The sequence below is a fragment of the Lethenteron reissneri genome, chromosome 25 (genome assembly GCF_015708825.2).
Source record: "Lethenteron reissneri isolate LAM-NWPU_2019-01 chromosome 25, ASM1570882v1, whole genome shotgun sequence".
NCBI classification, from domain to species: domain Eukaryota; kingdom Metazoa; phylum Chordata; class Hyperoartia; order Petromyzontiformes; family Petromyzontidae; genus Lethenteron; species Lethenteron reissneri.
In genome coordinates, this window is record NC_083803.1 from 18,188,905 (window position 1) to 18,215,366 (window position 26,462).

Below are 26,462 nucleotides of genomic sequence, written 5' to 3' on the forward strand. Positions count from 1 at the left end.
GTTGAGTGAAAGAAAGGTCGACTCTGATGCTGTTCATGCAAACCGAATTCCAAATTGATGCCTGAGAAAATATCCCAATGCTGAACCTCTTTGAAAGAGTCGAGGCTCAGGGAGGCTTTCCTCGATAAATTAGTATTGTTACAAACGGATAGGTGAAGGTAAACTCACTCCCTCTCCAGGTGAAAACATCCGGCTATGTTTTAGTTTTACTGTGAGAATGGTAAACCCTGCACAGGAGATGTTGGGTCCAAGTCTAGGGACCAATGGAATCGGATTCTTGAATCTGAATTTCTTGGGTGGCAAAGTGCAGCAAAGAGGCTCCCCAGCACGACCTCTCACACCCCCTACACCCAGACCACCCCCTACACCCGCACCACCACCCCCTACACCCAGACCACCCCCTACACCCGCACCATGCCCACACCCAGACCACCGTGACCCAGCCACCCTGTGCCCACAGTGGCAGGCTGCACCTACAGCAGCCTCAATAACACATTACTGCATCATCATAATCTAACACCAAATATACTATTTACACGTTCTGACAAAAAAAATCACCTCTTATAGAGTACTTCAATACTACGCAGACTACTGTTTAAATGTTTTATTTCACAGTTATAATAAAGTTAAAAGAAAATGATTTTGTATAGTACAGTATGCATTGGGATAGCCTTCTAACGCTACCATCAAGTTTGTAAATGCCAGTCGACGCGTTTCTGCGTGGCGACGACTGCTGGCCGGCGGAGAGATGCTGGGCACTCGTGGGGTGAGCAACGAGAGATGATACCACGTCCTGTGCCGCCATCAGGACTCCCCTCACGTCCTTCCCTCGCTGTAACATCACTAACACACAAATTATACTTTGACTAATTTCCGCATGGCATTGCAGGCGCGCAAGGCTTTTGCTCTCTTTTAAGGTCGCAGTGCGTAGCGCTGGCAAAGCCGTGCGCGGTTAATAAATAAATAAGTGCAATGTTCGAGCGAGGCTCAAGCTCTGGGCGCAGCATGTTGATTATTGCAGCTGCAGCAGAGTTAATGTTCGGCTTTGTTCTCGCTACTTGCATTTACATCTGCGTTGCTTTTGTGCTAACGTCAGTTTTCTTACACCTCACGTTTGCCTAATATTTACCGCAAAAACCTCTTCTGGATGATATTGGTCGCGAAAGCCTACTACGTGTTAAACTATAGGGTTGGTTTGCATCTTACGCACTCGAGATTAATGGCTGCTATGCACCTGCAGTAGCATCAATATTGGCGCAGGGCTGCGAATTTTCCCCTGTGACAAGCTCAGCAAGTGGCACGCTGTGGATGATGTACCTTACCAGTGGCCTCAGTACGTCGGCGACACAAACATCAGCAGCGCTAGTGACGCCCCGACAACATCCCTACGGCGCCCTCTTCACCGTGAATCAACTGCCAGCTGCGCGCAGAAAACATACACACCACCACCCCCCCCTCCCACAGTGCATCAGACCCTCATTTCGGTGCCACGCTGCCCATCACTCGTAACAATGTTAGAACTTTAATACGCTGGGTCTGGTGATTCCAGTGGAGGCTGCAATTTATTAATCATCATCCTTTAACCTGAGAATTACTGGTTAAATACCCTTCAGCCACAGCCACCTCCACTTATCTGCAAGACTCCAGCAATGCAGGCTCTCCAGTGCCACTGTCCACACACTCCACTCATTTATACCGGACACTTTGGTGGAGAGATTGACGTCCCCTAACCCAGTGGTTTACAACCTTTCTGGACAACGCGGACGATCACTGCCAACTCTCCAAAGATGTTCGCGGACCGCCGTGCGCCAAGAACATATCTTGCAAAATGAAAACAACGCAAAGCCACAGCGTCTGCAACGGTTCCATCGCCGACGCTTCACACGGCTGGGCAGCGTCACAGCGGCGGCCCACGTAGCGCAGTTTGGTAACCCGCTGCCCTAACCCTCGCGTCGCCGGGGCGACGCGGGCAGAGGGAGGCAGCGGTTGCCCACGTGGGCGCCCCGCCGGGCTGGCACGCCTCCTCACAGCAGCTCCCAGTCGTCGTCGTTGTCGTCGGTGCTGCCCAGACGGTAGGCGTGCGGTGGGGCAGCCGCCCCCGTTGAGCGGCGGAGTGGGCGTGTGAGACGGCGCACGAGCGCGCCCTCCGGCGTGCAGCCCCACACCTCGTCCGCGCCCGTCACTGTCGCACCGCGGCGGGGGCAGAGGAGGATGGCACCGGTGGTGAGATGGACGCGAGCGCTCATCAAGTAACGAGCGCTGATCACGCGAGATGAGCTCTCGCGCGCTTCGTTCACAACGTAACGAGCGCTGGCCGCTCTTGCCGATCCACTGCTAGACAAAGGCCTCCTCACTCTGTTCCCATCGTGCCGATTATTTAACCATACATCACCACACTGGTCAGTGCGGGTTGGTGAAGATGAAGAGCATCGACGTCACATAGAAGTACAGAACGAAAGGATGTTGCTGCCCTACCCTCTGCTACCCGTCACGTGGCCCCGTCACGTGGCCCCGTCACGTGGCCCTGTCACGTGGCCCCGTCACGTGGCCCCGTCACGTGGCCCCGTCACCTGTCCAGGGTGTTTGCCCATCCATGCACCATACAGGCTGGATTCTGCTTAGCTTAGAGATAGAAATTCCAAAATTCCATGCCAGGGACCATGGTAGGATTTGAACGCATGCCTCAACTGGAAGCCCCGCTGCACAAATGACCGAGCAAGAGGATTATCCCACCCAACGAAAAATAAAATCCGCACGGCGCTTACCGGTAAGCGAGGAGAGCTGCCCAGGGATGCGCTTCCAGTAGTCTCCAGCCGCGTTGCCTTCCCGCACGCCGTACCGCCGTGCCACCTCCCCGCCGGGGCACAGCACCCACGCCGTGTGCTCGCTCAGTGCCAGCGCCGTCGCATTCAGCCCTGCGCCGCGGATAACGCGCGCGACGGGCTTGCACGTGAACACGGTGCGCGACGGTCTCGTGCGCGCGTCCAGCAGTACGCATGCGGCCATTACAACGTAACCAACATGCGACAATTCGTCTCCTTTACACATCCCATTAGTCACTCGGCCCTTCCGGGAGTGCATAATTTCAGCGCCATTGGTTCAACACAAACAAAGTCTGTACCGGTTTCGACATTCAGTGGCTCAACATAGACATTGGTCATTGAATACAATGTGCACATGAGCCGTAAACACACGCAGATCTGTCAAAAGATTTGGCATTTTTCACTTCCTGTGCTGGAAATCTGTCGGGAATGACACTGCCCTGTGAGCTCACGATGTTTACCAAAGATGGCACTCCTAATTCACCAAATAAAACGAGTCCAGAGTAAGGAGCAGCTGCGAAGGAGCAACTCATCTGGCTTGTCGTGGTTTAGAGCCGGCGTGTCTATTTGTCTCTGCAAAAGGCAGCTGAGAGAGTAGAAGATGCAGTTATCGACGGCTTCATGTTGGTACATGGACTTATTGTCATTATTATTTTATTCTTATTAAACGCATTAACTCTAGCGAATGAATCTTCATTTGAAGCTTTCGTGACTGCAGGAATCCATACTCTTTGGTTCTTTCGGTAAAGTCACGTAGGTAGAAAAAAAAAATAATGCACTCGCGGTTAAACAAAAGTTACGATGTGGAAAATAAATGCTCATCCTACCGAACTTTTCGGTCGCACGTGAAGCATTTCCGTTCTTAACTGCGAGGGATGGCTTCCACTTTGGCTTGACTAACACGGTCGACTTACCCGGCACGTGCTCCCAGCTGCAGCCAATGGGCATCGTGTGGGAGATGCCCACGCGCACAAACACGTTCCCCCGTGCGTCCATCGCCCACACCATGGCGTCGCTGGGGCTGCAGAACAGCTTGCACAGCTGGAAATTCTGATGTGCGCAAGGCGAGCCCACGCACACATGTGTATACAATGCACGTACACAATGCACGTACACGATGCACGTACATGTGGACACACGCACACAAAACAACATTAGGCATGCCAGGCTTCAAAGCTCTCAGAGGTTGACGAAATTGGCACCGATCAGGGGTCACGGATCAAGATTTGATTCTTTATTTTTCCCTCACGATCCTGATCGTATTGTTTCTTGTTTGTGCAGTTGTGCAGTTTGCTCAATTAGCCTGATGTAATATTACCAAATACTTTACACAAATCCTAAATCACACTGTCACACTCTCACCTCGACACCTGTATTATGAGCATAGGAATCTATTTTAATTAGCGAGTTGATGCATCATTATACACCTACATAATAACATATACAAAATAAGAATAGGTTTTATCCTTTCTGACAATAAAACAGGTGTTAAGATGTTCAAACACCAAACCGAAACCTTTTGCAAGGCATCAAGTTACTGCATTAAACACACGTGCTTGTGGTGAACATGCAAACAAACATGCTCTGATAATATTAATGCATTGTCCTTGAGACTGATTGGTCTACACCAGAGACAGCTTTAGGGCCTAGTCTCACCACAAGTGTAAACCAGAGAATGGCAAAAGGCGACCAGTATAAAGACAATGCACTATCAGGGCATTATAGCTCAGGGTGAGCAGCTACAAAATGGGTAAAACCTATTTTTATTTTTTCATACTTTGATACTGGTAAACATTTTTCCCATTTTATACGTAATAACACGAGCAGTTTTGCAAGTGAACCAATTATTCTGAATAGTGACCTGCTTTTGCAAACAAGCTTTTGTTGTCTTCTGTAGCTAACACTGCAGTTACTCCCAAACTGACATGCCCTCTGCTATCACCAACTGTATTATTAGCATCATCGTCTAAAACAATGCAATCCGGCTCAACAACAACATTAATCCATCGATAACTCGAGTAACAAGACTGATGCACAGATGCCCGGCGACCGGTGAGATTTACTGGACGGCTGACGGATGACTACAAGGACACGGCTGGAAAAAACTGCAGATAACTCAAGTTTTAATAAAAACTAAATTTATATAAAATATCGCTCCTATAAAAGAAAAACGATGACCCATGAACCAGATCCGACACATGGACGTAAACCCCACGCAGCCTCGTATGGACCAATGGCGCATTCCATACTTAATAGGGAATTATAATTTTGTGTTCAAGAGTAACGTGGATTTTGCTCATTAATTGTGAGTTGCCTCGCGGCTCCCTGCGTGATGCAATTTGTTTACGATCACTCCGGCCGAGACAGTGGGCCCCCTCAGAATTATGGCACAAGTCGTGCGAGAGTTTTATTTTTCCTTCCCCAATCCAATCTGGCTCAATACAGAAACTTTCCACACATGTGCTGGGCATTGGATTTTACTGGAGACTGTTAAAATTCTTGTAAAATTTTCCCTAGTTGATCTGCACATTTTGGACAGGATTAAGAGAACACAAAATGGTTAGTTATGGTGTTAACACAGAAAAGTCTTCTGCAACAAATAAATGCTGCTTGAAATGAGACGCAGATGCAGCTTCAGATAAGCAATCGCGTGTATTAAGGCGCAGGAGAAGCAGGCTCGCTTATCCCAAAGAGTTTTTGAAGGGGGCGCTAACATCGGGGGCGCTAACATTTAAAGGGGTTGGGGGCAGCTTGGCTCTCTAGCAACCAGAAGCACTCTCGTCATGGTGCACCGTAAGACAAGCACGCTCGCGTTTCTCTCCACTACACAGTGCTCAAAACTGACAACCAACAACTGCACAAAAACACGGCGATCAATTGTTTTTGTCCTCACTCCATGTTTAGCTTCTGCTGTGGGGACCTAATGTCTGTAGTGTATGGCTGACGCTACGCCACCGTGTGGCGGTGACGATGGAAGCCGATCCAAGATACGGCTGTGGCTGTCTTATTTGGCCTCTCTTAGGGCGATCGCACGAGGCTCTGCTGACAAATTAAAAAGCACAAGTACTTGTTTCTCTGCGGTAACACTACTCGCACAATGAGCATAAAATCACCAAGAAAGACAAAAAATAAACACCTCAACCAATAAATAACCAACCTGTCCAAGTAGCAAGCCAGAAAATTGGGCCCGTATTGGGCTCTGGGGCTCGAAGTCAGTGTTTCTCAACTCCAGTCCGCGTGACCCGCCACTGGCACAGCTTTGCGTGATTACCCACCATCAGGTGCGTGCAATGGGCATTGTCTTTTGCATATGCACAGAAAAGATTGGTAATCGTGAAATGGTGGAAGGTGGGGAGTGGTGAGGGCCAGAGTTCAGGGACATGACTCTCTGTCACCCACTCAGGTTCGCCGGGGAGCGTGGGCGGCCGGAGGCCCAGCGTACCTGTGTGTCCCTGTCCAGGGCCACCCAAGCGGGCATCATCTGGCTCGAGTTGAGGGGCTGTGTGCCCATGCGGAAGTACACGGTGCCAAGCCGCGTCACACGCCCACACGTTCTGGCCACCGCATGCCACGCTCACCAGACGCGTGGACCCTGGTATGCACACACGCGCACACACACGTGAAGGCATGCAGATTCAGACACCACAAACATTTAATCTTGTTGCCAGAACTTAAGTCAACATTTTTTTAAATTCTAGTCGGTCTTCATCTAGTCGAGGCAATCTGTGTCTTAGTCTGCGGATTTCGCTGAGCGGAATGATGGGAGTGGCAGCCAAAGGAGAGGAGCGTGGGGACCAGTGGACTTGATTAAGGCTGTTCTTGAATGATCCAGGCTCATCAATGCAGTGATATGGTCAGGTAGACCATTCCACAAGCCAACTCGCAGTGGATTCATCTTCCCAACTAACGGCTCACTGTGTTAAGTGCTGCTACCCTCCAGCACACCTCGCACTGTTGCCATCCTCCTACGCAGAGGCCTATCGTGATGCTATTGGACATAAGTAGTCTTTTTACCAAAACACTACAAGAAAATCAAAGGTTCCCCTATGTCCGACTGCAGCTACCAACTCAAGCCATGGTCTGTATTACATCGCATTATCTAAAATATACGTGTTAATGCAGTGTGCGGGTGTATCTGCAATTCACCAACTCAGGCAATGGAACTAATAGTTGCTCTTCATAAGCTGGATGAATGACGGAAGACTTCAGAAAAATACACAGGCAAGAACACAACGCACGCGCGGGCAGCGCACTCACCCAGCTGCGAGAGATCTAGCGGGAACCAGACGGCGCCAGCAGGAACCGAGCGGGACAGCGGGCGCACGAAGACGCGGCCGGCAACGTCGAGGGCCCAGACGGCGTCATGCGCCACACTCAGCTGCACGGGCGGCTGTGGGAGGGGCACGACGATGGGCCACCCCGCGGGCTCGAGCCGCCCCCCGGCGTCGGGCGGCTCGAATGAGAACATGAAGAGTTCGCCGCCGTTCTGCATGGCCCACACGCTGTGGCCTGGGGGAGGCCACGGGTGGATATCACAAACAGCTGTCGCGATGTAATTTTTCACCACAATATGCTATCACGATTCACAATATGGTTGCTACGAAATCGGTTTCCCATAACTGTGAAACTGTATTTCGAAATTGTGTAATTTTGTGCTTTTCTGAACTCCCAGTAGGAATAAAGAAAACGTACTCATGAATGAAAGATAACTAAGTAAAATTTTGCTCTTCCGAGTCATCTTCGTTATATTTTCGCCCAGTTGTAATCTAATCGTGCTGTCGGCTGCACATCACTAGCAAATCCAATCAGAGCTCTGGCAGAGCAGCACACCCCTTCGTGTTGCCGAACGGCCCACGGAAGCAGATACCATGGAGCTGTCACCGAGATCTCGTCAGGGATCCTGTGTTGTAAACAGTAGGGGGCAGCACTAGCCCACTTACTATGCCAACGGGAGCGATGCTAATCCCAGCTATTGTTAATTCAAGTGATGTGTTGTTTTGCCTGGTCGTTGTTCCTGCACCTTTGCGGCGAGGTGCCCCGCACTGGAGGGAGGTGCGACACGAGTGGGACGGTCGGGGAGCTACCTGGGCCACAGTGGACGGGGCAAGGGGAGACGAGCACGGAGAGCCAGATGCAGGTGGAGGCCGTGCCCCGGGGAACCACAGATGCCCAGTAGGCTCCTGCAGAGCCCGTCACATGGACACACACACGCACACCCGTACATACATGTACACAGATACATGGGGAGCACAGACAAGAATCCCCCCTGCAGCTTACATAGACTGCTGGAGCAAGGGCTGTCGGGTGAGCACCTATTAAGACCAAACAGCACATGGAGGTGGTGTATTTTGTCTCCCCACTTCCGATTTTTACATACCAGATACTCATTTAAGGCTGGAACAACCTAGGGGAGCCCCAAGACTGGTTCAGACATCACTCGCCACTGGTGATGGTCGTGGGCCAGGAATCAAACTCAGGTCGCTGGGTTCTCCCAAGTGCAGGATGCTAACCACTGGACCACAACTCCCCACAGCACTATGATAGATAAGTATAAATAAAACATGTGTTAGCCTGGCTGTAAAAGCCATGCAGTGCTTTCAAAAAAGTTACACACATCCCCACGTTCAAATGGGGACGGTGCTCATCACCTCCCTGCCGTGAGCCGGCGTTCCAGAGTCCAATCCCTAAGGTGGGCACCGGCGTTGTGCACAGGATAAGGCCTCTTTAGGTCTCACAAAGGGATGCTCATCAATCCAAGTAGTTGATGGTTAAAATATCGACTGTGAAACACGAATGCTTGTAAACAAAAGGAATGAGATAAGGTTTGAATGCGGCGGCTTGCCCTGAATAATTCCACCTGCTGATTAGCAAACGTCAACGGCCCTGCTTCAATTAAGTGTGAACGATGCTGTGACATCGTTCACAAGAGTAAACCACCATCGTGTGCCACGACCATTAACAGGGCCGAGTCAGCCGCCAATCAGAACACGGATCTAGCCGCTCGATCGACCGACCGCCGTTGGCACGACATCGCCGGCGAGCGCGCTCGTTACCCGTCAGGTCCCCGCGCGACACGTGAATTTCATTGCGCCCCGACAGCACCCAAACGCCAGAGCGGCCGACGGCGAGGAGTGGCGCCTGGTGGGCCCCGACAGCGGGCGGGGCGCGCAGGCGCTGCACGGCGCGCAGGCGCTCGGCGAGCATCTCCACGGGCGCCGCTGCCGCCACGCCCGCCGCCGCCACCGCCGCCGTCAGAGACTGCAGGATGGAGGGCGGCTCGCAGAGCACGTACTCGCTCAGGCACACCTGAACACCACGGGGCCCGTTGTGCACGAGGGAGGGGAGGGGGGAGAACAGGAGCAGAGGATGTTAAGGAAAATGAGGTGAACTTTGACCTTTGAGCCAGTCATGGTAATTCTACAATCATAAGTCTATCTGCATAACTATTAAAAATGTAATGTATTTACAGTAAAGCCTTAATGAATATCAAGGCTCGATTGGGAGTGTTTTGCACGTGGAAGGGAACAAGTGCCCAGAGAATGTGCACTCGTATGGGGGATCACGCGAGGGGGTGTTTCACAAACACACTTACTACTCGCTTCTCTGAAGCCTAGAACGTTTGTAATATCACAAATCTACATGATTCACCAACTTTTGCCGCAAAAGCAAGAGACAAGTGGTTCCCAACCTTTGTGGACCGGTGTTCCAGTGTCAACCATCAAAACAAGTTTAAGGACCACCATGCAGTAAAGAACGTGTGGTGTCTTGTGAAGAAACACAACAGTTCCACCAACTACTTCCCAAGGCCTTGCAGCCCAAGAGTAGGGACCATCGCAGTCAATGGCGGAGCCAGGATTTTCAGGTAGGGGGGGAATCACCTCCAGCAATGAAAAATTTATAGGAGTTGTTAGTCAGTAAGGAATTGTCCTTACTTTTTATTCGACGCGTGTGCGGCGATGGCGCAGCCATCGATCGAGGGTCGAATTCGAACCGTATGTGATCGGCATCACGCTCGCTGAAGGTGTTGATGCCTTCAGGGAAGTCGTGTATTGTATACGCAACTGCGCACAATTCTGAGTCGCTTATAACCCCTTTGCCGTTAATTATTGCCAATTATGGACTCAGACTATTGTCCTATCATCTCATAGAGTCCCTGGCACTTAATAATATGCTACACCGTGGCAGCGGGGGTCGCAAAATGCCGATTTATTATTAAACCTCAATAATCCAATCGAAATCCCTAATGGGGGGCACGTGCCACCCCACCCCCCCCCCCACTGGCTCCGTCAGTGATTGCAGTAGAGTCAACATGCCCAGCAACGCATGCTGACTTCGCCGTGTGAAGCAAGACAGACATTCAAATCTATACAGAGCGACATTTGTGCAATACAGAATTCCCAGAAGTGGGTATATAAACAAGATGTTGTTCGTTCATACATGCTCTAGATGGCCATCAGCTGTACATATGTGCCAACTAGGAATAACATTTCATGCAAAGTCAAGGTGTAAGTGTTTAGACTGCATTGCGCATGTGAAATAGTTGAAATACTAACCACCACATATTTCTCGAATCATATTCAGATGGACTATTTTTTTCCAGTTTCTACGGATGGTGCTTTATACAACTTATGATTTTAATCCACGTTTCAGAGAACTGTGATTAGAGGGTTCTGCAGGAAGATAATGGTTTTCAGCCTTGTCAACAAAAACCTCTATCACATTATTCGTTTTATTGCTTCATTTGGATTATTCCAGCAATGAGAACAGAACACTTTAGTTGGATTTCCATGTAACAAACACATTTTTATGGCATATTAAGATGGTGGATTAGAGGCCCCTTGAAGAGACATCAGAAGTAGTTCTGTCACGCCAACTTCAGCTGATAGTGCCGACTGCAACAATTCTGCATGAAAATGACTTCTCTCATTTTATAACTCTGACAGAACAGCTGCAAAACAATTAATGCTGATAATGACCACAATGCTACTGTTAATAACGATGATGATCATATGATGATGATGACGTCACCTGCCACCAGTGGTCCCCCTCCCCAGCAGGAGTCTGCGACGTGACCCCAGTGCGAAACCACAGGCGTCCCTGGGCATCAAGCACCCATCCCGTGTGGTCGTCACCAAGCGCAATGCACACCACCTCCAGGCCCTGCTGCACGCTGCATTCAACACAGCAGAAGGGGTCCTCTCTGTCACTCGCTACTCCGCATGGGCTAGCCTGCACTGCACGTGACTCGGCATGGGCAAGCCTTCAACATGTCACACATTATACTAGCCTCCTTCATGCGTCACACAGCTCAGAGTAATCTCTGTGACAGACTGCACAGAACGGACTAGCTTTCATCATATCCTGCTTGCCAACGCATGTGCTCGCCTCAACGCCATCCACTTTTCCTTTGCCAATAAATGTCACTTTCTTTCCATTAAGTAAACAAATAAGCCCATGTCCCACTGTTCGATACAGCAACTTGAGATGCGGTCGCATTTAGACGCTCCAAACAGGACGACTTCAATGTGAGATAGCATCGGGTCGTTATTTGGGTTGCATCTTCCGCGACGCTTCCAACGCGATGCTTAGCAGGTGGAGGGCGGTGTGGCTGCCCGGCGCGGGAGAGGCGGCGAGGGCATGCGCGCCGTTTACCAGGCTTGCTCGATCACCCAGCGCTCGCCTTCGGGACAGAGGCTGCTCACTCCCTCGCGGCACATGAGTGTGGCGTTGGGCTGCGACGTGATGCCCCACACCACGCCGGCGCGGGCCGCCACCTGCAGCAGTGGCGGCGAGTTGTTCACCGGCACGGGGCGCGCGCATGGCCGCTCCCCACTCAGGCCTGCACACGCGCACACACACACACACAGGTCACAGGTCCTCCTGGAGTCGTGCACGCTGGTGTGGGGAAAGGGTTGTGAGCGAGCACACATGAAGGGGATGATGTGGCCAACAGCACACCTGGCCGCCTCAGCTCCCCAGTGCCGATGTTTACAGAGCTTCATAGTGCTAATATTTATATTTAACTGCACCGGGTACTCATTTAAGACCGAGTCGAATTAGGGGTGGCCTCGGAGTGGGTCAAATACAACTCTCCACTGATGTTAGCCATGGCTGGGAATCAAACTCAGATCGTTGGGTTTGTGGAACATTGCCTTAAAAACTGCATCACCACTTGCTCACTTCAACAACACTACCCGTCATTAACCACGAAGTGGCAGTGCCGTCACCATGGCGCCTGTGCCAGGTTATGTGCACTTTGAGTCCACGTGAAGTGTCGAAGGCTCACAGGCAGGTCACGGGACAGACCCAAGTGCCATGGGTTGACTGAGATGACTGGCAGATCCACCAGCTGTGCCCCCTCCTGTGCCAACTTACTGTATTTTAGCCGCCTGGCGCTCCGCTCGTCGTCTCGAGGTGCCTACACACGTAAACACGCACCCACACACGCACCCACACACGCACCCACACACGCACGTACCAGTCTGCACGGAGAGTTGCCCGCTAACGTTGACGACCCAGGCCGAGTCATCTCCCAGCGCCACATGCGAGACGTGCGTCAGGGCCTCGTACCAGTGCCGCTTGCCGCGCATCGTGGCCTTGCTGGCGGCAAACGCCTTACCCGACTTGTGCTCCACCTTCCACAACAGCATGCCTACGGGCGCACACGTGCACACAGCACGCATACGCCAGCTTCACAGTCGGGTGGGGGAAATGCACAGCGGCGATGCCACCACACAGCAATCGTCCGACTTCTGATGATGGTGATCAATCAACGGTGGTTCTGTAAATACCGATATTTCGATTTGAATATATTGAAAAGAGCAGTGCGCCACCACTTTGTTAGAATAGGGTTGGGAGCTAAGACGATAAACCTACTACTCGTGTCTCCACGGGAGCAGGAAGGACGGCACACTCACCGGAAGGTGACACGGCCACATGGCGCACACCTTCCTCGTATTTCTGCCACAGCAGCCCAGCCGGCGCGGGGGCCACGGGTGCGCAGTGCAGGACGCCGCGGCCGTCCACGCACCACAGGTGGCGCTCCGACACGGCCAGGCCGGCGGCCAGTGACCCCGGGCCCGCGTGCCGCATCCAGCACTCTGACAGCTGCCGGCACAACGCCACCACCGTCAGCGTCGGTGGCGACACGAGCAACGTCGTCACTAGCCGATACCATCGCCACCAACAAAGTCACCGCACCATCGCCACGCGGGGGACTGACATGACAGCACTACAATGTAGAAAAGTACGTCGCTGGGAATTATATTGGAGTGCAATATATTGTACTGCAAATTATAGCATCATGTAGAATTGAAATGCAGTACAGCAGAGAGCAGTGCAGCATAACCCAATGTTGTGCAGAAATTGTCAGCTCCCCACACCAACCAGTACAGTGAAGGCGCCGTCATCCAGCAGTGAATTGACAAAAAGGGGCTATGAACACGTACGCAGGACAGCGCACCGAGTTGTATTGCACCGCATATAGTGCAAGGGGCAAGGCAGTGCATCGGCGTGCAGGCTTCACGCACCTGCCCATCCCTCGGCACGCTCGGGGTGGAGCCGCCGGCCGCCTGCCGGCCTTCGCACGCCGAGCCCGACGAGGTGGACGACCCTCCCCCGGCCACCTCGTCGGGGCTCTCGGCGTCGCCGGGCACAGTCCCCTCCGCGTCAGGCCACGCTGGTGTCGGATGACGAGGCAGGCGCCCACCGCGCGTAGATGTCCTCGCCGTCGCTCTCGTCAGAGCCGTCGCCCCGTGCGGCAGGCTCGGCTTCCTCCTCCCGCCGCGCTTCCTCCTCCTGTTGGCAACGGGGCTCCCCGTTCCCCCCCTCGTGCGCCGCCGTCAGCTTCTTCCACCAGTGCTGGTCGTCCACGAGAAATGCCGCCGGGACGGTCTCCCCGAAGTAGCCGCTGCCCTGCGGCGCGACGCTCCCGGTGGCCTCGTCGTGCCGGGGAGGAGCCTCGTCGCCCAGCAACCAGGCCAAACTGCCGTCATCTGCCAAGGTCACGCTGCCCGACCGGCCTTTGTCGACACTGGTGCCCGGGCTCCGTTGTTGCCGAGGGTGATCGAGGCTCCTGCTGACACCGGCAGCGACGCCAGGGGCGCCCAGCAATGTGCCTCGAGTGTCAGATCTGCGGTAGTCATAGGCGGCCATCGCCGTCTGCGATTTGTCCTTGTCTAAGAAAATCAGGGGTGAAGGAGCGTCGCTACGGTGCTGTTTGACGAGGTCTTCTTGTGGCACCTTGCTCAATGATGTCCACTGTTTGTTCACATCCACAGCTGGCTTCGGCAGCGAAGACGACACATCCACGTCTGCCGTCTCGTCAGATATATTCTCCGAATGTCCGGCCGCCAGAGCCGTGAGGTGCAAGGTCCAAGGAGTTTCCTCGCACTCCCCAAGCTCCCGTAACTCGTCATGCAGTGACATGGGGCCGTGCCTCTCGGCCGCTCCCCTCCCCGTGTGGCCCTCTCTGCACGCGTCGGTGCGTGGTTTGGACCCCACGGCTTCGGGCAACGAGCTCTTCGCAGACACGCGCTCCTGGGGCACGGCAGCGACCGACACGGCGTCCGCACTGTTAACACCGGACGAGGCGCTGTTCCCATCCGACTGAAGGTCTGCTATAGGTGCTTCCGGGACGCTGTCGGGCACTGCGCAGGCCCCCGCAGACACGTGGGCTGGGGGTAGAGTCGTGCTGCTCGGGTTCTCCTCGGTTAGTGGGGCAGAGCTGTCCTCCACCAAGCTGCCGCTCCCCTCTGCATGTGAACATAATCATCACCATTATCATCATCATCAACCAACCAGTCTACACCTTTCCCCTAAAAATATTGTAAAATGTCTTACCACCGTTACTGCATCATCATCAATCCCTTATTTGTTATTCGCACGCATGCACACACTCGTTGTTCCCCCGACACGCACAACGTTCTTTGAAGATCCTAATGCAGAACCCTCCTGAATAAGAGTCAAGAGACTCGATGAGGCTTCCTCGATACATTATGTTATAACGACAGCGACACGTAGTGGGACAACAGATATAAAAGTGCTCCTGCTGCCATATTATGTTAAATGCTAAATGGGCTTGGGCAAGGCTCGTCTCTAAAAGGTAGGAAGGCTAGTGGTCGATACGAACCGTGGATGAAACATACCGAGAGAAAATTTGGCGCGATTAATCGTTTGCACGAGCCAGATGGACTGTGTTCATCGCGAGACCATGAAAGATGGCGATGGAGAGGCCTTCATCTGGCAGTGGATAGAGCACGGCCCATTATGATGACAAAAGCGACCGCACTAAATAAATACGAGGTACTCACCGTGCCTCTTCTTCTTCCTCCTGCGGAGCGGCTCCGCCAGGACCCTCCCCCCCTCCTCCTCCAGCTCCCCGAGGCTCAGCGAGCGCAGTCTCTGCTCTGGCAAGGGCTCCCGGGCGGCCACCCCCGACCCAACCTCTGACACGGGCTCCGCCGCCAAGCCATCCTCAGGCCCCGCGTCCGGCGCGGGGGCATTGGGCGCGTGAGCCGTCGATGTCCCTCCCTCGACGGCGACGTCGGCTCCGCCACCCGCGCGCTGCTCGGCAGCGGACACGGTCCCCGACCCGGAGCCGGGGGACGTCGCCATCGCTACGGGCCGATCGTCGGGGCCGGTGCTCGCGCTTGTGATGGTGGGGGGGGCGTCCGGGCGAGCCGTGGGGACGGGGGAGCCGCCGTACGGTGCCGAGGGCAGCGCGGTTGGGGTATCGGCCGCTGGGACGCCCGGCCCCACGCCTCTCTCGGTCAGCGGGACAGCTGATTCACGCCGAGGATGAGAGTAAGAAAAACTTAATATGTAGTGAGGTGAACAACATAACAGTGCAATGAACCGAAGGAATTCAATCGTCTTAGTTTGCCATTTACTATTTTAGATTTGAAGCTTTCGTGACTGCAAGGACTCATACTCCTAGGTTTTTTCGGTAAAGTCACGTAGGTAAAACATTTTAAATTAATAAAAGTTAAGTAAAACAAATTTAAAAAATCACGACGTTTCGGAGGCAACACAAGCCTCCGTCTTCAGGTGGAACTGTCACAGCCACGACAGCTGTATCAAGTAAATGAGAGATTGCAAGAGCTACCACTCCGTATATATAATGGTTGGAAAGGGGGGAAGGGCCAAGTACGGCACACTTTTTATTAATATGGTAAGGTGAGGCTTAAGAGGGTGAGCCTTTGTTATGGAGAGGTGCGGTTTGTAACTCACACATGGCAAACATGACAAGCGTGTGAAAAAAGAAAAGCAAGTAAAAAACTAAAACTGGTAAAACAACAAACTGGCTGTCTATCAATGACCTATAATAGTTGTCTGTCAAATAAGATGGTCCAAATAAGTGTAGTTACATCTTTTTTGCATGGTTAATCACATCTTTCCAATGATTACTCAGTTTGTAACCCTCATCACGGTTGAAATTATGTCTCAGATATGGACAATGTTAGTTTAACATGGAGGCTTTTGCGACCAATATTATTCATAATAAAGGTTCTTGGGTTAGACCACGTAAGTATAAATGTGGCGAAACCCTCCACCACCCGACTTTCACAACATTCACAATTTGAGTTGTCAAAATTTGAGTACTCAAATTGTAAATGTTGTGGATTTACTCTCCAACACACCAGTGGGCTGAAGTAGTAACTATGTCGCTTTGTTCACGTGACAAATCCCTTCCTTATTGGCTGTGTCGGGTGGTGGAGGGTTTCGACACATTTATACTAACGCGATCTAACCCAAAAACCTTTATTATGGACAATGTTAGATTCAGCCAGGATTTACAAGATAAAAATTACCCAAACAAAGCATTCATCATCTATAATATGCTTGGACTTTTTCGTGTAAATATCCTCCTGATGATGTTTGAGTGGGAGGCCCTACCTGGTTCGGGTGTGCCCTGCAGCTGAGCCGACAGGCGCACCAGCTCCCGCTCGCCGAGCAGAAGGAAGACTTCATCATTGCAGCAGGCGGCCGCCACCAGGTCCCCAGCTCCCAGCTCGAGGCTGCCCACCACCGCCTGGATATCGAAAGGGAGCGGCGGGTGGGGGGTGTAACGCACAACACAAAACATCAGCAGCGCAAACCAACGCCATCAACAAAAGCAGAAACGTGAACAAGCAGCAACACCTAACAGCAGAGGTAGATAACAACAGCCGCACCAGCAACGACTGCAACTAAGGAACCATTCCTTTCAAATGTGTAATAAAGGTCGTGGAAGCGACTTCTGGAATCCGGTCTTTATTTGTCTTTCTTTACAACACTCCTTCACGCTGCTGACAGACAGCGTGAGAGGGATAGAGACGCGCGCAGCCACGTGGCTGTCTGGATCCCCGCTCTCGCGTGGCCTCTCCCTCCGTTCGTTCCAGTTCTGACCACGTGTTGTTCGTCTCCACCCCTATTTAATACCCGGGTCTCGTGGTACCTTTCCACCAATCCTGGTTAACCTCTATGGAATCTTCCAGACTCCATCGTAGGCTCCCGGGACCACGCCCCTGACTCGCCTCCACATTAGCTGTGGCTAAAGCCAGCAGAACCAATCCTCTACTTACAGATGTCACCTTCCCATTACGTCAGGGCCACGCCTCTAGGCTTCCCCCCCATTGGCTATGGGCCAGGACCGGCAGAGCCAATCATCGTAACGAGTTGTGATCCGTCAGTGACCCGGATATATCCTCACATTACAAATGTTTGAAGGGCCAACCCACGTCCACCTGTATCTCTGAAAGGGGGCAATGCTCTGGACTAACGAGAGATCCCAGATAAATGGCTCTCTGCATGGCCTGGTGACACCTGGTGGGTATATCCCCGACTGGAGTGCCGTGTAGGACTAAACACTGGCGCTACCTGCTTGGTGGGGTCCAACACATACAGGCCGCTGGGGCTCCATGACATCAAAAGGCCCTGCGTGGGTAGGAAAGGCCGCAGAAGCCCGAAGGCACGCTCCCCTGCATCGCCGCCACCACCTGCCGCCACCGTGGGCCGCGCCGTCAGCTGCACGGGCCGTGGGTCCAGTGCCAGCACGTCACGGAAGATGTACGTGGCCTTCACGGCGCCGGCCATGTCGGCGCGCCAGAGACGCAGGCCGGGCCGCGCGGCATGCAGCGTCAGGTCGGCCGGCTTGCACAGGCCTGGGATGAAGCACGCACCAAGTGGCTCCGTGCTGGCACAGGCACATGCCACAACAAAGTTACAGCTCCACATTACTCTGCACTGCAATGATGTCGACGTCGGGTTCCTGTGTACTTCAAAGAGTTTCTTTAATATCCTATTTAGCTAAGGGAGGCATTTAACAGATGTTGTGATTCTCTCTGGCTCACATTACAACACAATGAAACACAATATCAACAAAATAAGCCACAGCTGATGGATACTTTAAAGAGCTAGTGACTTCGAATTGGGCAATTTTCCCGTTCAGTTATTTTCATCATAAATACAGCTATACTGCAGAAAGTCAATGGATACATTTGTCGTGTGTATCTTACGTTGTGGAACACGTGGCAACATCGCCAAACCCATGGCAAACCTAGCCATGGCTCGGAGGGGCCCCTCACCATTTGCGCGGCTTGGTCCCGACCTGCCGCGCGGCTTGTCCTGTCTCGGGGAAGCACAGCACGGAGCGCTGGCCAGTGGAGACAAGCAGCGTGCGCTGGGCATAGTCGAGCTGCACCACCCCGCTGCATTCCTCGTGCACCAGAAACGAGTTGCACACGCCCTGTCAGCCATGAGGGGGAGGTGGGGAAGGAAGTGATGGAGAGGATGCGAGCCCCAACATTTGCTTTCAGTGTTCAAAATAGAAAAGCAGGCAATATTTATTTCATACATCGGTCTCTCCACCTCAAAAATAAAAAGTATTTCTCACACAACCATCAGCCACACAGCCTTCTGGGAGTACATCATTTCAGCACCATTGATTTAAAAACCTCTGGACCAGTTTTGACATGCAGTATCTCACCAACAAGGTCACAAATACTTGAATTGATGCCAGTGAACTGCTAGATGTTACAGGCAAGGTCCTGTTTGGTTATATATTTTATACTCCACAATAATTTTGACTTCGATCATTCCAAAACATAATGAGCTGTTTTCATTATCCTTAAGCAACTAACTTTTTCTCGATGAGTTTGTTTCTCTCTCCGAAGATTCTCGATGAAAGGGTTTGCAATGACTCAGTCCTGAAATGCCAAGGCATCACCAACTCCCACAACATGCTTCTGTTTTGCAGTCTTGAATATTCTGCTCTGTGGTGTATTTATTTTGTGTGTATGTCGCCATTTAGCCCAGGGCTCATGTTAGCAGCTGCTACTCACGAGCTCGAAGTCGATGCTGGTGCAGACGACCTTGCCACGCTCATCGCCCGAGAACAGCTTCATGCCATTGGTGCTCCAAGCTAGTGCCACGACAGACACAGAGTGCTGGCCCGCCACCTCGAACCTGTGCAGCTTATTGGCACAAGGACCAGGACAGCGCAAACAACAACAAACCTATGTGTGCTGCTATACCAACAGGAACACAAAGAGTGTAGGAACAAGTGCTGTTGCCGAGCACCTATGAAGGCCGGGACGACACTCGAGGGGGTGGGCAGCACCACGCCCAACCGCCTTTGTCCCCCGAGTAGCAATGTTTACACACTGCACCAGGTACTCATTTGAGGCTGAGTCGACCTAGGAGAGGCCTAGGACCAGTTCAGATAATCGTCACTGGTGTTGACCCGGATCACCAGGATCGTAACGTAGTGCACTAACCTTAACACTACCAATCCAATACCCACCATTCGCCACTAAGTAACGGTGACGTCACCATGGCACCTGTGCCAGGCCAGGTGCAGTGAGTCCACGTGAAGTATCGAAGGCTCGCCGACTGGTTTTGGGACAGACCCAGGTGCCATGGGTTGGTTGACTGAGATGACCGGTAGATGCACCAGCTGTATCCCCTACTGTGCCAATTTGCTGCATTTTAGCCGCCTGGCCCTCCGCTCGTTGTTGTGAGCATCGCTCCACTGCTCTCCGTTGTTGCTGGAGGGCCGCCAACTGCCCAGTATTGTCCTTCACGAGTCTCCTCTATAGAGGCCGGTCTTGACACCGCTGGTACCAGTCGTCGGCAAGTCCACTCAGCTCCACATCCTCTCGTACCGGGTACCGCATCAGCCCATCTCTTCTCCAGACTATGTCCTGCCCGTTTAGCCCTCTCTATGTGGCCAAACAGAAGCTGCTTTGGCATGCGGTGGCTGGGCATGCGAGCTACATGATCCAGCCGAGGCAGCCTTGCCTGCTGGAGGAGCTCAGCGAAGGGAATGTGTCCAAATCTTTCAAGGATTTGTCAGCTCCTTACACAATCCAGCCTGGTCAAACTCAGGATGGATAGTAGGCATGCCAGCCTAAATGTTTTTAACCGGCGCAGATGTTCTATTAAAGGGGTCTACGTTTCACAAGCATAGAGAAGGGAGGGCATTCTAGATTTGAAGCTTTCGTGACTGCAAGAATTTTGGTAAAGTCACATTTTTTACCTACGTGACTTTACCGAAAAAACTAAGAGTATAAGGGAGGGCATGACTGTGGTCAAGAAGACCCGAAGCTTCATGCAGTGACAGACCAGGAAGCTTCCACACAGCATTGCGCAGCCGATAAAAAAATAATGCCGCCAAACTGATTCCGAGTGAGACCTGTCAAACCGGAGATGGTCATAAGTACACTGCCTTGGTATCGGAAACTCTCCACTCTCGCCACAACTGCTCCATTACCAATGGGGAGCTGAGGGGGCGGAGTGTTTGGTGGCATAAAATGCCCAGGCAGGTGCTTAGTTTTAGTGGGGCTGATGGTAAGACTCCACCTCTTAGTGGGACACTCCAGGTTCAGCAGCAACGCCTCCAACTCCTCCTCTGAGTGAGCAGCAATCACCAGATCATCAGCATACATAACATGATTGACCAATTGGGAGCCATCCCTCGACCGCGCCCGGGCATCGATCAGTCTCCCATTGCATCTGTACCAGATGGCCATGGAACGCTTCTCGAATGGTGTTAAATGTGGGAGCCAAAGGACATCCCTGTCACACCCCAAGGTGAACGGGGAATGGCTCCGACTCGTGGCATGTAGCTTTACCTGGGCCTGTCTACCATCATGAAGGCCCTTAATGATTGTGAGCAGAGAATCAGGTACTCCGAAAGCACGAAGAACTGCCCACAGCCCTAACCTATTGATAATATCATAGGCCTTGACCAGGTCAATAAAGCAGAGATGTAGGTCTTGATCGAATTCCCTACACCTCTGCTGTAGGGAATTCTGGATGATCGCTGCAAAGTATGATCTTGAGCTTTGATTATAGTGTACTGATCTTTAAAGGTGCATTTAAAAATGTGTATACTCCTGCTGATATGGAGTGACTCATGCTTCCAGCTATGGCTGCAAAGTTTGGTCGTACATGTTATGTATATCGTTTATTGTTAAATTTTAATCACAGTTCCTATGATAACTGTTACATTGTTTTTATAGCTTTATTTTTATTTCGAAACGTATACTTTAGCCATGTTTGTTTGTTGAAGTACAGAGTTAGCCTGATAACTTTAATCTAAATTGTCTTATAGTTGCTATTGTTTTACTTGCATCCCACTGGGATTTTTGCACACAGAGTTGATATACGGTGTTTTTTCTGGAAGACTTTGCTGTTTTTTCCTGGATTTTTCTGTTGTGCATAGTCACTTTAAGATGTTCTTTGTTCACGTTTTTGTTTGTTGTGGTTGCACCCGAGTCGAGAGCCGCATGGCTCACAGGGCTACACCTAATACATGAAACTGAAAGCATCTGGCATGGCCAGAAATCAGTCGGAGGGATTTAGTGAGCTAACTGCCACGCAGCTAATAATATATGCGAAGCACATACATCCATAAGCTGTCCAAACTTACAAGAATGCAAATACACACGGAATCAAATTATATTGCAAGTGAATGCATCAACACAGGCACAAACCCGTACAATAACACACACGCAAGTTGATGTGGGCACAGATGTAAATGTGTGATGATAATATTTCCAATCAATATATTTTTTGATTTGTCCTCAAAACTGTATGGCAAATAAAAAATTTGACATTTTACGCAGAAAACTTTTTGATGCAGTCATTGGTGACTGTATGATACTATCAAGCGGCTAGACTTAAAAATCTAATTTATGGATAACTGCGAATTTTAACCCATTATTTCAGCAGTGCTGGCTCCTGATTAAAACACAGCCACGAGGCCAACTCAATGGTTTTATTTTTAAATACTGTCTTCACCTCTTATCGCTACAACCTAATTTCGTGAAATATAAATTAAATAAGAATGGGGGTTGTCTTCCAACTCTAAGACAAGGTTCGTTCTGGCCCAGCTGTGCTCTCCACACGAGTTAACTCCTTCCTAGTGCCAGGCTCAAACCTGTTTGTTGCGTCCAGGGAGCGGAGAAGTGAGCTGAAACAAAACCACCCGGCCAGTAGCAGTTCCCACAGCAACCAGGTCATCCAGGCAGGTGAGCAGCCTCACAGCTGTGATGGGATCATACTTCACCTGCAAGAGACACACGCGCAACACAATTGACGACTACTGCCCTTAAATCTTCACTTTCAAACAATCGATTTGAGAATGAAAATAACAATTGTAATTCAACTTTTCATTATGGATTGGACTTTATTAAAAAACTTACTTATTTATAACATGTTCATCAATTTAAATGTTTTGCATAGCCATCAAAATCCTCACCGAGTGAATCAAGATATTTTCAGGAGGGTCCTGCGTTTATGTTAGGCCAACTACTACCTGATGACGTTAGCATGTGGGAGGAAACTGGAGTTTCTGCAGTAAACCGAAGGATAAAATACTATAGCACTAACTCCACAAAGACAGGTAGCAATTTATATCACTTGGCGAGCTATTTCAACTTGCCAAGAGCACTTGCTGTGTCTATTAGATCTACAGCTCATGAAAAGCCAGGATTATCACACACGAAAGCCACGCCATGTGCTAATCTGGCACACGGTATTTGTAATATTCAAACACCTGAAGAAGTGCATTTTGGTCCTCTTGTCTTAGGTCACCATCACAATAAATGCGAGCTGTGACCAATTCATATCAGTAGTGACGACGCAGTGATAGACAACCGTGCACCAAGCTTCATCCTCATTAGAAGTCAATATTATTCTGTTACGATGGGATTTTCTCATCATTTACAGAATTGGTTAAAGCGACAGTTAGTGACGTTCAAGTTCCAGCGGCATGTGCAGTGGGACGCACATCGAGCTTCTGCAAGCGGTGCCGTCGCCGGCAGTAGAGGAAGACCTGTCCCACGTTGGTGCCCAGCGCCAGGTACTCGCTGCTGGCGTCCAGCACACTGAGGCGGAGCGGCACGGAGCGCAGACCACGGGACACCCGAGCGGGCAGTGCGTTCGTTACGGCGTACAGCGGGCCGCACTCCCGCAGTGCCATCGCCTCCGGGCTGGCCATCGTGCCCCGTGCCAGCCGGGCCGGTTGGGCCCTGTGTGGTACCAAGACAGACAGCCGCGAAGTTTGAATCATTAATGCTGTCCTGCACACAAAACGACAGGAAAATCATCGTGCATGTCCATTCATGTTTGGGGTTTTTAGGGACCCGCGCGTCAAGGGCCCTTCAAGGAAGGGGAAGGGGGAGCAACGCACTGCCCCACAACGTCTCGAGCAAATCAAGGTGTGGAGCCGGGCTAGTCGCGGTATTCCTTCCAGGATTCGAGAACCTGTACTGAGATGATCAGTGGTCCAATTAAGGGCCTGCTTGGAGCCTGCCAATCACAGCCTCGCGGTATACTAATTGGGCGCCGACTAGAATCTTGCACACGTATTTCAATTGATAACGTTGCTTTCACTGGATGAGAAGACAATCTGTCACGTGTTTCTAATTAAACCCAGCTCCAGCTGGTTTTGGCTGAACGGAATTGCAACGCGGAACAAAATCGCCCACAAGAGTGCACAACCATTCCTGCCTTGTTGTTGTTGGTGTGCAAGCGAGGGAGTGAATGATCTGGGGCTTGTACGAACGACCAGAGCCAAAACCTCAGCAACTGGGTGTGCTTGAGAGTCAATGTGGGGGTGCTAAATTCAGAAAAATGTCTGAATATTTGTTTTAGCCGAGTGTGAGCGAGAGACGCGGGGGGGTCTCCACAAGGACGACTCCACCATCTGGGCCGACACGACACTTCACATTAGTCGGTGTTGGTTGGTAGTAGAGCTGACGAACTCACGGAGCATGCAGCAGCTAGATTCTGTTTCTGCACTCCCTGCTGCCCACAACGCAAACATCGCAGCCCAAGACGCCCCCCACCACATGGTGGGGACTTCTCCGGATCAAAGCCTTCTTCGCTTCTGAGATCCGGCTGCATTCCGGGAAATGTGGCAAGAGTCGCGACATTTATACCCAAGCTGTGCAATTGTACTGTAGAGATGCCGTGGTACACACGACACGTGTACTGTCGCTGTACTGGCATTGTACCGATACTGTCACAGCACATTCATCTTACAATAATCGCTTTACAGGCTTACAGATGTTGCTGTTATCGCGGTGCGCTATTGTCATAAGTACAGCAATTACAATTGTCCAGCACGATCATGGAGCTATACTTCTCTTGTTATTAACCGATTACCGTCACGAGTCGGCCTCGTTACCCCCTGAAATGAGCATCGAAGCGGTGCCCCCCCCCCCGCCCGCCTCTTGTTTACTACAGCAGCCCCCCCCCCCCCAGCTCGGGATGGACATTCACCATTCCTATGGCGGGAGTGCAGCTCCCCATTACCATCGGCATTCTACGGGGACAGCGTGTACCCTCCGCGCTGCGTCACCGTGCCGCCACGCGTATTGTGACTTGTGGCCGTGGCACGAGATCTCCAGTCGTGGCGCGTGTTCTCGTGGTGTCGTGGTACTGGTGGCCTCCCCCCTCTTACCCGAGTGCAGTTCGCGCTCACTCTCCACGTCGCGCTCTAACGATGCCCGTTCACCGAGGCTCTGGTGCTGCTCATCCAGCAGTGGAGTGCGGAGGCGCCGCGCGCGGCCCCGCGTCCGAGGGGAAGGCGACTCCGAGCACAACAACCTCCCTGGCTACGTCACTTCCGCCACTCCCCCTGCCTCCCGGCGGCCATCTTAACGAGGGGCTGACCCCACGTAAGATGGCCGCCCAACTCTCGCGGCGACCAATGGGACGCGGGGTAACAGTTGTGTCGTGCGTTGCGCAATAAAAACATTAACAACTCATTGGAATCGGTGACGAAGCCTTTGCCGTCGCAGCACCAACATTTTGGAACCTTGTTTCCTCCCTTCGCATCGTACATCTTTAAAAAAATATTCTGAAGCGGAAGATTAGTGCTGATTTGTAACTTTTATCCTTATCCACGTGTAGTGAATCACTCGGGCAGGGTTCTGAAGGCACCTTCTTTATTCTACACGTCAAGGAACTATAGACGCCCTGCGTGCTTACACGCTCGACACACATCCGTCTCTTGTGACGGCACCAGCCAGCGACGACAGTCGGCAGGCTGTCGAGCTCGCGGTGTCTCAGGGTGGTCGAGGCGGCGGCGAATGCGTCGCTGCGAGGGGGGATCCACTTCCGTCAACAGCCCCGAGCTCTCGCCCGGGACCCTCTTTTATCCTCCCGGCGTGGCCTTGCTCCGCCCTCGCCACGCCCACTTTCTGGAAGCTCCTCGCAGGTTCCCGGGCTTCCAGATGGACCCCTTCCTGAGCTTCTCCTTGGATCTCCTCACCCCCCGATGTACTCCCTCTGCTGACATGTGTACAGCCCTCTGCTGTCAGTACCACTTTTCCGTCAGCAGCCAGTATCTGCTAAGCTTGGCATGCGTATTTTAAGCTGGGTGGGAGGAGAGAGCCTTGACAAAGCAGTTTACATATGCTAAATTCCTCTGTTGATATGTAAACTCCTTTGTCAAGGCTCTCTCCTCCTCCCACCCAGCTTAAAATACGCTGCCAAGCTTAGCAGTGTCCATTAGGACGATGGATTTCAGACAGCTGTGGCCGAAACGTCGTGAGAATTTTATTTTGTTTTATTTTATTATTTCCCTTCTACGTGACTTTACCGAAAGAACCAAGAACATGAATCCCTGCAGTCACGAAAGCTTTAAATCGAAATATAGCTGAAGTAATTACGATTGTGGCGGTTGTTACACTCAACTGTAAATACGTTAAGTTAGAAATAAAGCTATACTTATACAAAAATGGATGTCTCCAAGGAGCTTCTTTACACTGGTGGCAGCGGTGGGATAGTCTACAGTATTTTGAAAGAGCTCCCTTGGAACAAGCGGCATTGTCCCTGAGCGCCCCGGGTCCCCGAGACCTGGAACTCAGCGGGAGCCAGACCCCGTTGGCAGCTACGTTCCCAAAAGAGGTGGAGGCCCTACCATAGACCGGGGGACCAGAATCGCCGAGACAAGAGAACTAGCAACAGATAGCTAAGAGACTGGACCGCCTTGTCCTCCGCCATTGATCGTTTGCTCACGGCGATCGTAGAGGAGAGGGAGAGAGCCGATGCCTGTGCGACCTGAGCAGCTGCCAATCCCCACAGTCCTAGAAGACGAGATTGATGAGCCGGAATAACAGCAAATTCCAGCAGAGCGCCGAGTCA

General features: G+C 51.7%; 1 protein-coding gene across 1 annotated transcript; it reads right to left on the minus strand.

Annotated features, from left to right (window-relative positions):
- Window positions 1-1,893: 1,893 nt before the first annotated feature.
- Window positions 1,894-24,934, minus strand: LOC133347366 (tectonin beta-propeller repeat-containing protein 2-like). Its single transcript, XM_061559600.1, is given in 22 exon segments — window positions 1,894-2,182; window positions 2,766-2,915; window positions 3,737-3,872; window positions 6,265-6,351; window positions 6,353-6,414; window positions 7,080-7,331; window positions 7,907-8,002; window positions 8,876-9,128; window positions 10,851-10,992; window positions 11,475-11,661; window positions 12,301-12,474; window positions 12,740-12,929; window positions 13,352-13,492; window positions 13,494-14,575; window positions 15,134-15,604; window positions 16,719-16,854; window positions 17,682-17,997; window positions 18,389-18,549; window positions 19,145-19,276; window positions 22,246-22,374; window positions 23,098-23,338; window positions 24,775-24,934. Coding segments are annotated over 21 exon segments (4,665 nt in total). The 5' UTR covers window positions 23,308-23,338; window positions 24,775-24,934; the 3' UTR covers window positions 1,894-2,024.
- Window positions 24,935-26,462: the final 1,528 nt, after the last annotated feature.